The sequence below is a fragment of the Aulonocara sp. 'chitande type north' Nkhata Bay genome, linkage group LG11 (genome assembly GCF_057382095.1).
Source record: "Aulonocara sp. 'chitande type north' Nkhata Bay isolate Kocher_YH1m ecotype deep benthic linkage group LG11, A_spYH_male_GT1.1, whole genome shotgun sequence".
In the NCBI taxonomy this organism is placed as follows: Eukaryota; Metazoa; Chordata; class Actinopteri; order Cichliformes; family Cichlidae; genus Aulonocara; species Aulonocara sp. 'chitande type north' Nkhata Bay.
This window is the reverse complement of record NC_141354.1, coordinates 14,304,216-14,318,504: the sequence shown is the minus strand read 5'-3', so window position 1 is coordinate 14,318,504 and position 14,289 is coordinate 14,304,216. Positions and strand designations below refer to the sequence as shown.

The 14,289-nt window shown below is 42.1% G+C and overlaps 1 protein-coding gene across 3 annotated transcripts in view; it reads left to right on the top strand.

Moving 5' to 3' along the window:
* The first annotated feature begins 238 nt into the window (after positions 1 to 238).
* trak1a (trafficking protein, kinesin binding 1a) overlaps positions 239 to 14,289 on the top strand; it is a 38,169-nt gene continuing 24,118 nt past the window's right edge. The window contains exons 1-2 of one of the 3 annotated variants that reach the window (XM_086310703.1): positions 239 to 449; positions 9,490 to 9,684. Coding sequence is in view for 2 of the 3 variants with exons in the window: in XM_086310701.1 (XP_086166827.1) it covers positions 6,041 to 6,044; positions 9,490 to 9,684 (199 nt within the window). In the remaining variant the exon portion in view is untranslated. Of the gene's footprint in view, positions 450 to 5,886; positions 6,045 to 9,489; positions 9,685 to 11,566; positions 12,467 to 14,289 lie in introns of those variants that run through there. The other 2 variants (XM_086310701.1, XM_086310702.1) reach the window with 2 other exon arrangements.

The window sequence follows — 14,289 nt, the reverse complement described above, 5'->3', positions numbered from 1 at the left end:
CGATTTTAACATAAGCGTTGCTAAATGTAATTCTTTGTCCTGTCTTTCAGACATTGTCTCTGCACGATCACAGGAGTCTGGTTTCGCAGCTGCCCCGTCTGTGCCTTGCTGGTGAGACAACCTGACCATTTCCGTCCTCCCCTGTCAAATAAATGCGCTCAGGACACTTCTAATTCAGTTTCTGCTTCGGCGGGTCCAAGTTTGGTCCATGGCCGGTCCTGTTTTTAATCGGTAATCACTCAGCGCCAAGCTGGACCCGAGAGCTCAGACTCCCCCCACCTGTTCCTGCTCCCCGCCCCCTAAACAGCCTTCCGAACACATACACGCATCCCAGCTCCGTAGCCAAGCGCGCCGATTGGCCCGTGAGGAGGAGGAAGAGGAGGAGTATGTCAGTGAGGCTGCACTTCAGAAGTTCACGGCCACCTACACAGATGCTGAGACCATTACTGGTAATTGCTGCATGCATATGTTATAACTGTTGGCAGACAAAACTTACTGGAACCCATTTGGCGCTGTTGTATCAGCACTGTGTGCAGACATGTGTATAATTCATCTGTCAGAAATGATCTCCTTTGGTCCTTTACAAGTCCATTTGGCTGCATTAATGTATTATAGAAGTTACACAGTACAGCACAATTTAACCCAATTAAAAGTTTACAGTAATGCCAGCCCCCAGTCTCTAATGGTTTTGGAGTAAGGTGTTAGGAAGACTGCAGGCTGATGGAGGTGGTTTGGATGAGAGTGAGGCCTTTGGAGCTGTGAGAAACTGTCCCTTTTCTGTGACCCTTCTCTAATGTAACATCCTGTCAGTGAAGCAGCTCCAGGGGACTTCAGCTGTGTGTGAGCCAGTATGTGAAAGAGAGAAGAGCTCTCAGTGGACTGTTTCCTCAATAGAGCAGGATGACACTAGTGTCCAAAATGTTGCTGTGCACTGGCCCTTCTCCTTTCTCTTTACAGTCTGGGAAGAACACCTACCAGACACTTTTAATTGAGTTGGTATTACATACAAAATTAATGAGTATTGATTATTTTTCTTTCCTTCTTTTTGCTATGCTAATCATGCAGAAGTCTAGATTAAAGGAGGTTGGGATTCTGCGGATCATTAGGGAGGGAGAGGGAGCTAAGTAGAACCTGGCTAAAAAGCTACTTCAGCACTTCATAAATGATGCCAAGCACTTATACAGCACAATAGTGTGTAACGTTCATACTCACAGGAGCAACAGGAAAAGACCCTCCCAAAGACATTCTTTTTCCACCCTTGGGCATGATCTCAGTTCCTTGTATTATTTTGAACAGCAAGGTCTCGCTTATTTTTATGTTACCAAAAAGGTCATGTAGGAAAGTCATACTCATATTTAGATTTAGTTACACTTTTAGAGTCAAATCGACTGCCAGCTCACCAGACAGAGCACCTCTGCTCGTTCAGCATGACCAAATCAAAGGTTTGCGCTTATGGCTTATTGGTGACCAGGTACACACATGTACTGTAGCTGGTGCAGTGTAGGGTTTCCCCATAAATAGAATTTACTTTGGCAGGCCACCAAAGTAAATTAACACCCACCCAATATAAATGGCGATTCATATTATCCATTCTAGAGAACAGGGCCATTCTTGGTCTACAGCAGGGATGATAGTTTTTGTTCCTTTAGAGATCCACTACAAACTGAATGAACCGAATGGAAAGTTGTGAATTGTTATGAATTTGACGATACTGGTGTTTAGTGTATTCTGCCCAACAATCATGTTTTTAAGAGAGCTGAGCAAATCCCATGAAAAACATGCAATCATTTTGAAAGTGAAACATAAATGTTGCGAAATCTAAACTTTCATGGAAAACAGGCCGAAGTGCTTAAAGAAGAATTAATGGAAAGAACTGCATGTCTGAAAAGTGTTATATTTACTGTTAGAGCCCGACCGATGTCAATGGGGGTCAATAGCAGCCATTTATTGATATATCAGTATCAGCATTTACAATCACCTATAAATTAAAAAAAGAGAGAGAGATGGGAGAAACGCCCTTTAACCATGTCATGAGTGTTATGTAGGGCACTCTATCACTTCCCTGCTGGCAGCTCGTAAGCGTAAACAAGTAATCCCTGACTTGTATAATTAAAGAAAGATTAATTTTAAACTGCACTGTAATGCGATCTTAGTGAGGACTAATAAATTACTTCACATAATAAAAGTGAAGGATTATGTTTATGCTTTGTGTGTCTAAAGTAGAAAATATCTGCCGATATATCAGATGTTTAAATCACCCATTCCTCTATCGGTGATTCTCTGGTACGGACTTTTAGAAGACTGAAACCCCACAGTGCTGTGTACATTCATATGACAGCTTATTCGCTAAAAGTCAGTGTCCGACTTTTGTAGGTAGTCTGTTATACCCTAAACAGCCCTATAAATCTATAATATTATTGCTCTTTATTAACTTAACTTAATTTTCCTTTAACTGTTGGCTTTAATGCATAATTAATGCATGCTGTTTGAATCAAAAGGATGGTGTTTTTCTTTTTCTTTTTTCTTTTTCTTTAACATATACGTGAAACCCAGTTCTTGATTTCAGGCTGACAGGCTCATTCTTTAACAGGTCACTTGTATTTACAAAATCAAAGCTGTGGTAGGATCTACAGCAGCCCAGTTTTAAAGTTGGCTGAGGTGTTCAGGACAGTGCTGCCACCTGCTGGTTTGTGTTCAAATTTGCAGTTGTTTTGTTTGTGTCCTCATGTTTCCCTCTCTCAGCCTTCCGTCTGTCATTCTGCTTCTCCAACTCTCTCTTTGAGTCTCTCACAGAAAGAGAGAGCTGGTGTGGGAGTGGGTACGGGCGAATGAATGAACATAATGAGCTGAATAGAGCAGCTCATTGCCATGCGGCAGTTTCTGGGTGTGAGATGAATTCTCCGTGGTTACCAGCCTCCGATGATGTAAAGAGTTGAGTAACAGTGAAATTATGGGATGTCTGATGTGGAGAGGACGATTGGGAGCAAACAGACACATAGAAAAGTGGCAGAGGACGGATAACTTTGGTAAGCGGCTGGCAAAGTTATGGCAAGTGGAAAAACGGAGTTTGAATCTGATCTGATGGGTATGGTCCCCTGGCTCTCATCCAGTCACAGCACGCAGAAACATCCACTGTGCTGCTATTTTTGTTTTTTCTCAAAGGAGTGCAGGGTTCTTCTTGTGTTTTCACAAAGACGAGTTTGGACCTGTGCTGACCCACCAGAGCCTCAGTAAAGCACTCAAAACACTGTGTGTGGAGATTAGCCTCTGTGAGCTAGTCAGTCTGACCAGTGCAGTCACTGTTTGAGGGAGTGTAATCATGGAGTGGAAAATTTTGACAGGGGGGGAGGGGCTGCTATACACATAAACTGAGGGTTGCTATGGCTACAATGTTTTTGTACATAAAAAACTATGAATAATCCAGCAAGAACAACTGGCTGACTGCACACTTTACAGAACAAACTGAACCTCATTCGTTTGGATTTTATCAATTCTGTGGACTTGAAAAATATTTAACATTGAGTTGAATCTGAATTTAACATTTATAAAATATGCACTGAGTTTGTGCCAGATGTAGACAGATGATCTCATCTGGAAACAAATGGAACACAAATAAGTGATTTCAGATATTTACATACTGTATCTGATGTTCTGTGAAGCTGATGCCTCTTTACTATTCTGGCTGATGATATTAAGGGTTAGGGTTAAGCGTTTACATATTTTATGTATTTTAATGTCTAAAGAAAAGTATTCCTTTGCCCTCCATTTCTTGTCTGTTAAAGCTGTCCTTTAAGCTGCGTCCACACTGGAAACGATTGGCTCGTCGTGCATCGCTTTGTAGCCAACGGCTGGTCACTTGTGAACGTTCCAGACTCCTGTTGCCTGCATCTGTATTTGTATAGATATATAAGTTGAAAAAATATCTCCAGTCACAGCTACTTTGTCTCGTCAGCGAATATTTTGCCCATAGTCGCTTGAAGTCACCGAACGGGATTGACTCTCTGTGGTCTCTGGTTGCCATGTCGCTTGCGGTGTGATGCAGCGTTGCCGTGTCATTCCACAGGATGACCAACTAATCAAAATCGCCAGCTCACATTTGTATCCAAGTAAACAGATTTGTATTATGTGGATTCTTACTTTTAAGCGCACTATTACTAAGAACAGATTGGTGTAACTTCAACATTCGTGGATGTTACTTAGACACACATCACCGGCACTCCCCGACAGCTGCTTCCTCCACCAGCTGGAGAGTTCACAAACAGCTTCAGAAACCAAGACACCAAAGCGCTGATCCCAATCTGATGCAGCATCTTCAGCTTGCCCCGGAACAAGCCCCTTCGATAGAGACCACTATCTTTCATCCCACAGGACTCAAATGATCCGGTGCCAGACCCCACAGCAGAACCACAGATCTCGTGCAAACATCCCTTGACCAGTAGGCACGATTGAGCTCTACACAAAGGAAGTTGGTTTTGCTCTGTGATTCAGGTTATCAGAAGTATAGTAGGCAACCACAGAAAATATATGCACATGAAAAAAAAAATCTCTTTGTACTAACTGCACAAACCAAACGAGAAGCATTGCTGTGTGGAATTTTGCATGGTTTTTGTCCTGGAAGAGTGGGAGTCACTTGACCAAATATTTGTGATTTATAATCCACAGTTAAATCCTTCTTTGATGGAAATTGTAATGATTTATTGGGAAATCCAACAGCCAATCCCATGTTACGTTTGTCATTCAAGATGTTTACTTTCAACCTGTCAGGTAGGACTTGAGGGATTTTATTTTATTAGTAATAAACTTTTTATTTACAAAGAAAATAACACCTTAGCAAACACACTAGGTGCAGATTCACAGGGTTAGTGACATTTGAAAACCCTGGTTCGCCACCCACGTGTAGATGTGTGAGCTGCCGGTGACATTTGATAACACTGACGTACTACTGCGCTTTATTTCACGAGTGCACCCTCTGTGACCAGCAGCTGCTTGTGCTGCAATCTAAATCTGGATAACACTCTGCTGCAACTCCACAGAGCAGCACTACAACTTAAATGGAGGCAATTTTCTAAGTGTTAGTGGATTATAGTTTGCATCAAACCACCCACCAACTTCTGTACTTCCTTTTACTTGAAATTACCTCATTTCTAAAATGAAACATCTCAAAGATCAGTTACTTTGTGCACCACCCTAATCGCTCACATTACCGTGAAGTTTGGTAACTAGTGATTCTAAACTGATTAGTGCAGCTATTAGTCTGCTTCCAAGACTATTACGCATCAGCTTAGGATAACATGTAATCATATCGAGCTTTGTTTGGTGCCAAAAGCTGGGATCTGTGGGATTACAGGGAAAAATCTTGAGTGGTGTTTTGGCAGGTTTTCTGCTGGAGCTTTGCTCCTGTCGCGCACACACTGTGATTACTGCTGTAACGAGGAGAAACCTTTTCCGCTGGTCTGTTTTTGTGGTAGTTTAACACTTGCTCTCTAATATAGCAAAATCTCCTTTATGTTGAGTTTATTATCTTTTGGCTCAGGCTGTGTTTTCACCACACCTCGAAGCACACTCACACTTTTAAAATCTTGAAAGGCCCAATCTCTTGATATTAGTGTTTTAGTAATGGAGCTTGAGCAGCATCAGACCTGGTGTGGCCACAGTTGGTTTATACAGGATAGGGAAAGTAGTGTGTGTGTGGCTTTCAGCTTGTGTGCAGAGCCCAGCTGGGTTTGTTGGCTGCCAGAGTGTGGAAAAGTGAGAGAGTGGGGCGGTCCATGTGATCTCTCGTCATTGGCATGTCAAGCATGATGGGACCAGTTTGGTTGGCTCCGGCCGCTCCTCCCTCCCTCTTTTACCGCCTCTCTTTTGGTCTCCTGCACTCTGTACTGTCCTCTAAAACTTTTAGTACTCTGCTCTTCCCATTTCCCACCCTCCCGGCACCTCTCTCTCTTTCTGTGTTATTTCCTGCGACCTTGCCCTCTCCAGGATCGCTGGAAAATGTAATTAGAGGGCAAGAGGGGGGCAGTGGTTGTCGTGCTCGGGCACCATGAGTGAGTACGCTGTGTGGAGAATGGTTTTCTAGCAGTTTCAGCTCATCTCTAGTGATAGTTATGAGCAGTCTGACTAACATCTGGACAGCTTGCTCGCCGTATCTTCTGGCTATCCCTTTTGTTATCTGTTTGTCGGGGACTGTTGCTTTCTTGTCTTTTTAACCTTGTATATTGAAAGGGGTGTTAAAGAGCTGGCTTTGCAAAGGAAATGTTTTTATGTTTGAATTCTTTCAATCTGTGAAAAATCAAAAGTGTCACATGTCGTCATGTGGGTTCAGTTTTATAGTAAAAGATAAGATTTCCAGGTTTAAACGGCTAAAAGCCTGTCAGTGAGTGTGTTTTAGGAAGAAGGGGAAAAAACCCTGGCTTTTCAAGCCTTGACCTCAGGGGGCAGAAGTGCATTGTTTTGGTCAACAGGAGGCAGCCATGTTGCATTTCAGATCTATGCTCTCTAGTTAAAGATTTGAAAGTCATGTCTGGGAGATTGAACAGTCTGACACAAACAACTCGTGACTGCTAACATTTCAGCTGATCCTAGTCAGTCAGTAGCTTTCCTTTAATATGATAAAACCCTCTCTGTGTCTTCATAGCCTGCTCGCTGTGTTAGGCGGTGTGTTTATCGCTCAGACGGACTGTGTGACAGGCCTATTTTTACATTTGAACTTGAACTTTCTTGTTGTGGTGTCCTCACAGCTTGTGTGCTTTGTGCCTCCTCTGTATTTACTTCAAAAGGTTTTACTATCCACTCTCTTATGAAGAGACGGTGCGATACAAAAAAAATACAGATTTTTTTTTAAATGGTCCATAGTAAATGTAAAGGTCAGTTGTGTGATCTTCTTTCTGTCACATGAAAAAATAATTTCAAAAATATTTTTATATGTATAATTGTTGCATTTCCCAAGAGGTCCAGGTGATCTGCTTTCATTGCTCACCTATTCTAAGAGGGAGCCCCGTTTGTTTCAATTTTTACACTGGACGCCCTTCCTGATGCAACCGAAAGGGACTTTTTCTCCTCCCAGGATCAAACCTGGATCTTTCTCTTGTTAGGCGAATGTGTAAACCACCACACCGTGGAGACACAAAGTAGTCTGAGCCTAAATGCTCAGTAGTATCAAATCACAGGCAGTTGGTACCTACAGCTGCAGAGAGAGGAGGAGCAATGGCTGTAACATTTATACATTTTCTATATATGTTAATATCAGAAAACACACACACGCATATTTCATCCTGCCTTTCTTTTTGCCTTTAAACAAAGCTCAAAACCTTGTTGGATGATATTTGCAGTGTTACCATTCTTAAACATCACCCAGTTTACTGTTCATGTTTCATATCAGAATCCAAATATTGCAGTACATTTAGGTATATTGAATTCATGCTCCTATAATGTCAGATTGTGCTCTGCAGGAAAGCTTTTAATACACTTCAGTTACAAAACTTCAGTGTCAATATAATTTTATTTGCTGCTGTACTTTGCGTAAAACCAAATGATCTGCCAGAGATGCGCTAATCAATCATAATCTTACTCAGAGAACTTTTACACAAACCAGAGGCAGCACAAAGTGGCAAAATCCAGAAAATTGTGAAATGTCACTTGTTCTGATGGAACTGGGTATTCAGCACTTACATCTGTGTTGAAATTTCTCTGGCTGTGCTTGCTAAATGTTTCCCCAGCCTCTGCTGTGAGTGTGTGTGTTCCCCTTTTCAGCACAGTCAGTCATTCAGTCTGCATTAGAAAAACTGTAAGAGCGCATTGTTGGGGAGACAGACAGACAGACGGGCAGATAGAGAGACAGAACAAAGAAACAAAGAACTTTATTTTTACTGTATGTTAATTCCCATGTTTAGTCTCCTTCTGTCAGTCCAAGAGCTTCTCTGTTCTATATTTGTGGAGGAGGGAAAAAGAAAAAACTTGATTTGTGTGTAAGCAGAGAGAATGTGTTCTCTAATAGAGCCAAAAATGGATGACGCTTTTAATAGCACACTAAAGTGATGTGTGAACAGAGAGCTGCATAGCTGAAAGCTTAGGTAAGGTTATTTAAGTTTGCACAGCAGAGCACAATTGTGAATCAGTGGTTCACAGAGGAAGGCTGCTGTTGATTTTGTGCAGGGGGAAAAAAGAGAGCACAACTGAGTGGCTCGGTGGTTAGGGCTCACGTGCCTCGATCCTTCAGTCCCCTCTTAAATCCCAGCTGACTGGAACTTTTGTGGCGTGTAATGTCATCCATCCATCTCCCTTTACTATCTCTAATCACTGCAGCTGTCATACAAGGGCTGAAAACACCCAGTAATTATTAAAATGATAAAGAAAGAGGCCATACAGAGAGCAATCCCAATTTGGGCTATAACTATGTAAGAGATGTATACATTTCACATCTTTTATTTTTATTTTTCACAGGAAAATATAGGAAAAAATTAAGACGGTTGATCTCAGGTTACTAGGGAAGCCCTGCAGCTAGTCGACACCTACTTACATCTGTTTATTTATTATGTCTGAGCAGGTTAATCTCGTATCAGTTGGCTGCAGAGAGACTGGAGACCTGATTTTGTTTTATCTTGTTTGGTATGCATGGCATCTTTATCTCTTTCGGGGTAATAATGGGCTTAATTATGGCAGAGAAATTATTTATTGTCTTAGATAAGGATGTGGCACAACACTGGATTCAAACTTAATTTAAACTGTTTGGCAAGCCAGTATTTTATAAAAATGATTAGAAATGTCTGACATCTAGCTCATTTCAAGCCTTTACAATCGCAAAGCTACGGTTAATTAGGGATACAAGGGCTGAAAACACCCAGTAATTATTAAAATGATAAAGAAAGAGGCCATACAGACTGTAGCTCAGGTGGCAGAGCAGGTCAGCCACTAATCAGAAGGTCGGTGGTTCGATCCCAGGCTGCCTCCTGGCTGCATGCCAAATATCCTTGGGCAAGATACTAACCCCATGTTTGCCTACTGGTGGTGGTCAGAGGGCCCGGTGGCGCCAGTGTCCGGCAGCCTCGCCTCTGTCAGTGCGCCCCAGGGCAGCTGTGGCTACAATGTAGCTTGCCATCGCCAGTGTGTGAATGTGTGTGTGAATGGGTGAATGACTGAATGTAGTGTGAAGCGCTTTGGGGTCCTTAGGGACTAGAAAAAGCGCTATACAAATGCAGGCCATTTACCATTTACCATACCAACTCAACTTTTAGCTGGTCTCCTTTTTGGTTTTCTTTTTCCTGCAATTAAAACCTAACCAGTTCCTCAGTGGGCCACTAGAGGGCCTCATACACCCTCCGGTTCAGAAGACTGCATGAGTGTACTAAATGAAATATATTGTCCTGATTACTAAATTGAATAACTCAGAAGTTCTGGTGTTTCCTGTGTCCACTAACTTGATGAAAATGTGAAAGTAAATATTTCCAAAGAAAGCAGCAGTTATTCTTCACTTTGTCTTCTCTCCTTGTGCAGATGTGTGTAACAATACTGATTTGCCGGAGCTCGAGATTATCAGCTTATTGGAAGAACAACTGCCGGTGTACAAGCTGAGGGCTGACACCATCTTCGGTTATGACCAAGATGATTGGCTGCACACTCCCCTCTTGGGCTCTGACGCTGCCGTTGACCTGACTACTGAACAGATTGAGGAGACCCTCAAATACTTCTGTAAGTTCGTTATGCTGCGTTTTCAAAATATAATAACACGCGTGTCCTGTTGTTGGAGAGTGACAATGAGAGATCTGAGTGTTATGGCAACGTTAATGTTGTGGAAATGAGAGAGGGTGTTGACTCCATTGATGTCTCCGTTAGTGTGGGTGAACCAAGTGACCGTGGTTGCCAAAACAAAATTAATAACTGCTGTCTATCTCACTCTGGTTAATGTTTTACTTTTTCGTGCACTCAGTGCGCATGTTGTGTGGTTTGTTTTTTTTTATACCATCGTCAGCACTTGCCTTATCAAACTGTGGCTTTTGATTGCAATCTGTGCCAGCTAGAGCACGTACAGACCCACATACACACAATTTGAATTAAACAAACATGCACAGGCTCGTGATAACATGTGCAAACACTGCACATGGCAAACCAAGGGAGTGTAAAGTGTTTTTTTTTTTTTTTCACAATTAATTATTAATATCTAACTCATGTCTACTTGGAATAGTGACTCAGGGTAAAACATGTTCTAAAAATAAACCAAGCATCTTATAAATAGGCTTAATCAAGAGCTGCAAATACACCCGGTGCCCCATTGCCTGCACCTTCAATTTAGTATTGACATTCATCACAGAGAACCAGCCTATCAGGTGATAGCGAGGGGGCAGAAGAGCCATTATTACAAATCATGAAAATAGTTTTTTGCTGTACAGTCAATACCATCACTGTGATTTGTCATCATCTGTATCTCCACTTGGACTTTTACTAGCTATCCCCATCTGCTTCAAGGAGATGGCTCTGTATCGGCACCCTAAGCAGGAGTGATACATGAGCTAAGATCTTTAATGGTAAAGCTCAACTGATCTTGAGTGTCTGATTGTACAGACCATCACAAAGTGCCAACGTGTTACCATTTTTAAGCATTTATATAATGAAAAGTCCAGCCCAACTTGCATCTTAATCAGGAGCGCTGTGGGGGAGGGGGATATAGTACACGCTGTTGCATCATCCGAGTAAACATTGATTCGATCTGGTGCCTGAGAAGGATGAGTGTGAGGAGGTTGTGACATGAGGCAGCTGACCGATCGAAGGCAAATCCATGCTGTGATGACATAAAATGCACACGTAACAAAGACTGTAGACTGTCTGATTGGTAAATTTGTTTCACAGCCTCAGCTGGTGATGGATATTTTGTCAACAGAGTAACAGATAACATGTAGGAGATGTCATTTTTAAAAAGACTGAGGTTTTAATTAGAATAGCTGTATGTTCGGGATTGCGTTGTTTCCTATTATTTTATCTTTTGATTCAACTGCATACCTGAAATCAAATAGCAGCGCACAGATACGTATAAATGCAATGATAATACATGTATTAATGTGCAGGCTCACTTGGCAAGCAGCTCTAACTGATCCTGTAATGGGGTCTTATGCAACCTTACTACATTACATGAGTAAGCAGTTATATGACTCTACTGGCACATTAGCATAAAACCATGCATGTCACTTAGTTAGCAGCAGTTGCTTTTTTTCACACTGTAAGAAACACTGGCTGTTTTTAGCAAGCAGCAGGTTCACAGTATGTTGTTAGCCTTGTCTTAGCCCATCCTGTGAGCATGTAGCTGCTTTACGCTGTAGTTTCATAATGTGCTTCTCACTGGTTCCTCTCACGTGCTTTCTGCCTCCCATGCATGCGCTTCATCACTCCCTATATGACAAATCCCAGAATCCCCATTTTGGTTCATTCATTTTGAGTTAGCCACGTCACCCCTGCCAACGCTACACTGCCTTCTCTGCATCTACATGCTGCTCAGCCGTAGGCTTTGGAGTCCGAGGCTGTTTCCATAACAACGACGCAGAAGGACAAAGTAGAGGAGAGGAGGGAGGGCGAAATGCTGACATGTGAATGGTGGGCGGGAAGAAGCTGGTGAAATTCCCCCCCCTCATTGGCTACAGACATCCTTTTAGCCCACCCATCCCACTGTGTCGTCATTCTCATCATTTCTGCTGCAAAACCCGTGACTGCTGCTGCTGCCTTGCTCTCTGTATCTCTGTGTTTATTGAGTCATTGCTGGAGATGCGGTTGTCCATGTGTTGAGCTAAAGAATGTTACAAAAGGGAAGGAAAAGGTCATTTTGCGAACATGGCCAGAGTAACAGCTGACAGCAGCCGAAGGTGGCCTGACATGAAGCTATAAGTGGATGGACCTGATTATTTGCTCTGATTTGTTTTGGAGTGACTCTGGAAATGTGACGACAGAAAATAAGGAAGATGAGGGACATATTTGGCAGAAGATGGAAAATTTGCTGAAAATGGTAAAGACTACCTGACGGACTAAAATACAAATAAGTGACTCGGTGTTTTTTCCAGCTGACAGCTGATGACGCAAATAATGGGTTCTGACTGATGAAATCCAAAAATGGCACCAGCAGTGCATTAAATTAAGCATAACACAGCAACGGGCTGGTGTTACTCAGTGTGGAACAGAAAAGAAATCTGATCATGAGAACCAGATTCTTACCTAAAGTAACCGTGTCCATTCTGGTATCTGCTAAGCATGCTGAGAAAGAAGAATTGAGATGCTGACCTATTGACCACCAGACTCTACTGGAAACCAGTTAAAGTGACAGATGCTTGTTTCTGACCATACTGGGATGCTACAGTTAAGTATGCTGGGACATTGGCACATCTGTCTGTCAGAGCAGTGAGGATGAAGAGACGAGGCCAGACCAGAGGCCAGAGGTTTGTTAAGGCAGACTACTACGAGCTGGACTGGTACTATGAAGAGTGCACTGATGGTAAGAGAGCACTTCAGTGTGGATTAACATGTACAAGCTGAAAAGCCAGACACTTTCCTGGAGTTGGAAAGAGGCTAATTTCTTTATGTAGCAAGTAAGTAGCTTCTATTGGATAGCTGATTTCAAGTGGAAGACTGTTACTTAGACGGCTGTTGTGGGGATTGTATCCAAGTAAGACATTATTAGTACAGAACAGTTGAGACTGAAAATGGGATAAGAGCAACTACAATGGAGAAAGAGAGCCGTTTCCTGCACTTTACATACGTCAACATGTCAAATTGTTTGCAATCTATCTAAAAAGAAACCAATTCAAAGCACAGGCATGGAGGACTTCCTGGAAAGTTAGCTGGGAATTCTTTGGCTTCAATTTCACACATATTTGAAGTGCTTTGAGGAAGTCGTGCACACTGAATATACATTTACTGTCTTTTAAGTAACTCACTCTTGGGATCCGCTTGAATGTATGCTAGTTTCTTTCCTATTTAAATCACGTGAATGTCACCTTGTGGCTTGGCATTCTCAGCAAAACCATGAAGGTAGGTGTTGTGGAAAGGACCGAGAGGAGCAGCATTATAAACAGTAGGTGCTGTAATAGGTGGTGTTTGGAAGGTGAGTCAGTGGCTCCTAATATAGAGCCAAGTAGTAGTTGTGGGTGTTAGGTGTTGGCGGTGTGACTGGACTTTATGGTGGTTCCTGTGTTTCTGGACAACAACTAGAGATCTTGTTGTGCTAACGCCAGCTCCCTCCTGCTGATGCAGCGGGTAGCTGGCATTAGCACATAGCGATAAAATGAATAAAGGTTATGTTGTGGAGATGGTGACAAAGTAACAAATTACAATAATCTAGTCTCAATGACATAACTGCAGTAAATGATAATTTCATAACAAAGAGCAGGATTTTTTAGAAGAAACCTGTAATTGCTTAGAAATAAGGTTTCGAGTTTAGATCTGTGCTGTTTAGATCTTTGCTGCGATCTGTGACCTGTCTTAGCTAAGTTTGCATCCATGTATATGTTTCTGCTCATATGCACAAAAATGAAAGCTTTTATCTGTAGCTTGTCCAGCAGAGCGGCGCCAACTCGGTCGTTATTGTACATTGAGGTCTCACTGTAGCACATGTAGCAGTGCACTGTGCAGATGGTGCTGTGGAGTCAAGCGGTGTCCTCACTGTAGGTTGCTGACTTGTTTTATTAGAAAATGCTGCTGGAGCGTTAATGAAGAGCTGATATTAGCTGATATCAGCCCCTGTTGGAGACCTAAAAACAAAACAAGCTTAAACTAATGCAACGTTATAAAATGATCCTTTATGTATTGAATTCCAGTGTGTTACAACATCCTGTGGTATTGTCTCAAAGTAGCTTTAGTGTGTGACTTGAAATGATTAAATACCAGATTGAATCTGCAGATTGATCCACATGGTCATGTGACAGGTGTCACTATCAGCAGGGTGCAGTAGTGGCTCGCTTGTTACCCTTTAGTGCTTTTTAGCTCCTACTCTTTCTTCACAAACATGTCCGTCTTTCTACTCTCGTCTTGGTCCTTTTTGCTCCCTAATTATGATGCACCTGCTTATGGTCCCTTTATTTAAAGTGGGATGTAACTGATTTCATGCTATACGTGTAGTTCTCACCTATAGTAATTGCTTTGCTTTTGGTTGTTCGCATGCACATATTTGTGCACTTTTTGTATTTTGACATCATTAAACTGCACACTTAATATGGATGTTGGAGGAGAAATGAGTTCATTGTCCTATATTATGCATTCTTACATAACAGTTTGAGATGGATTCCCAGTTCGAGCTGCGCAGCTTAAATGTTATTCACA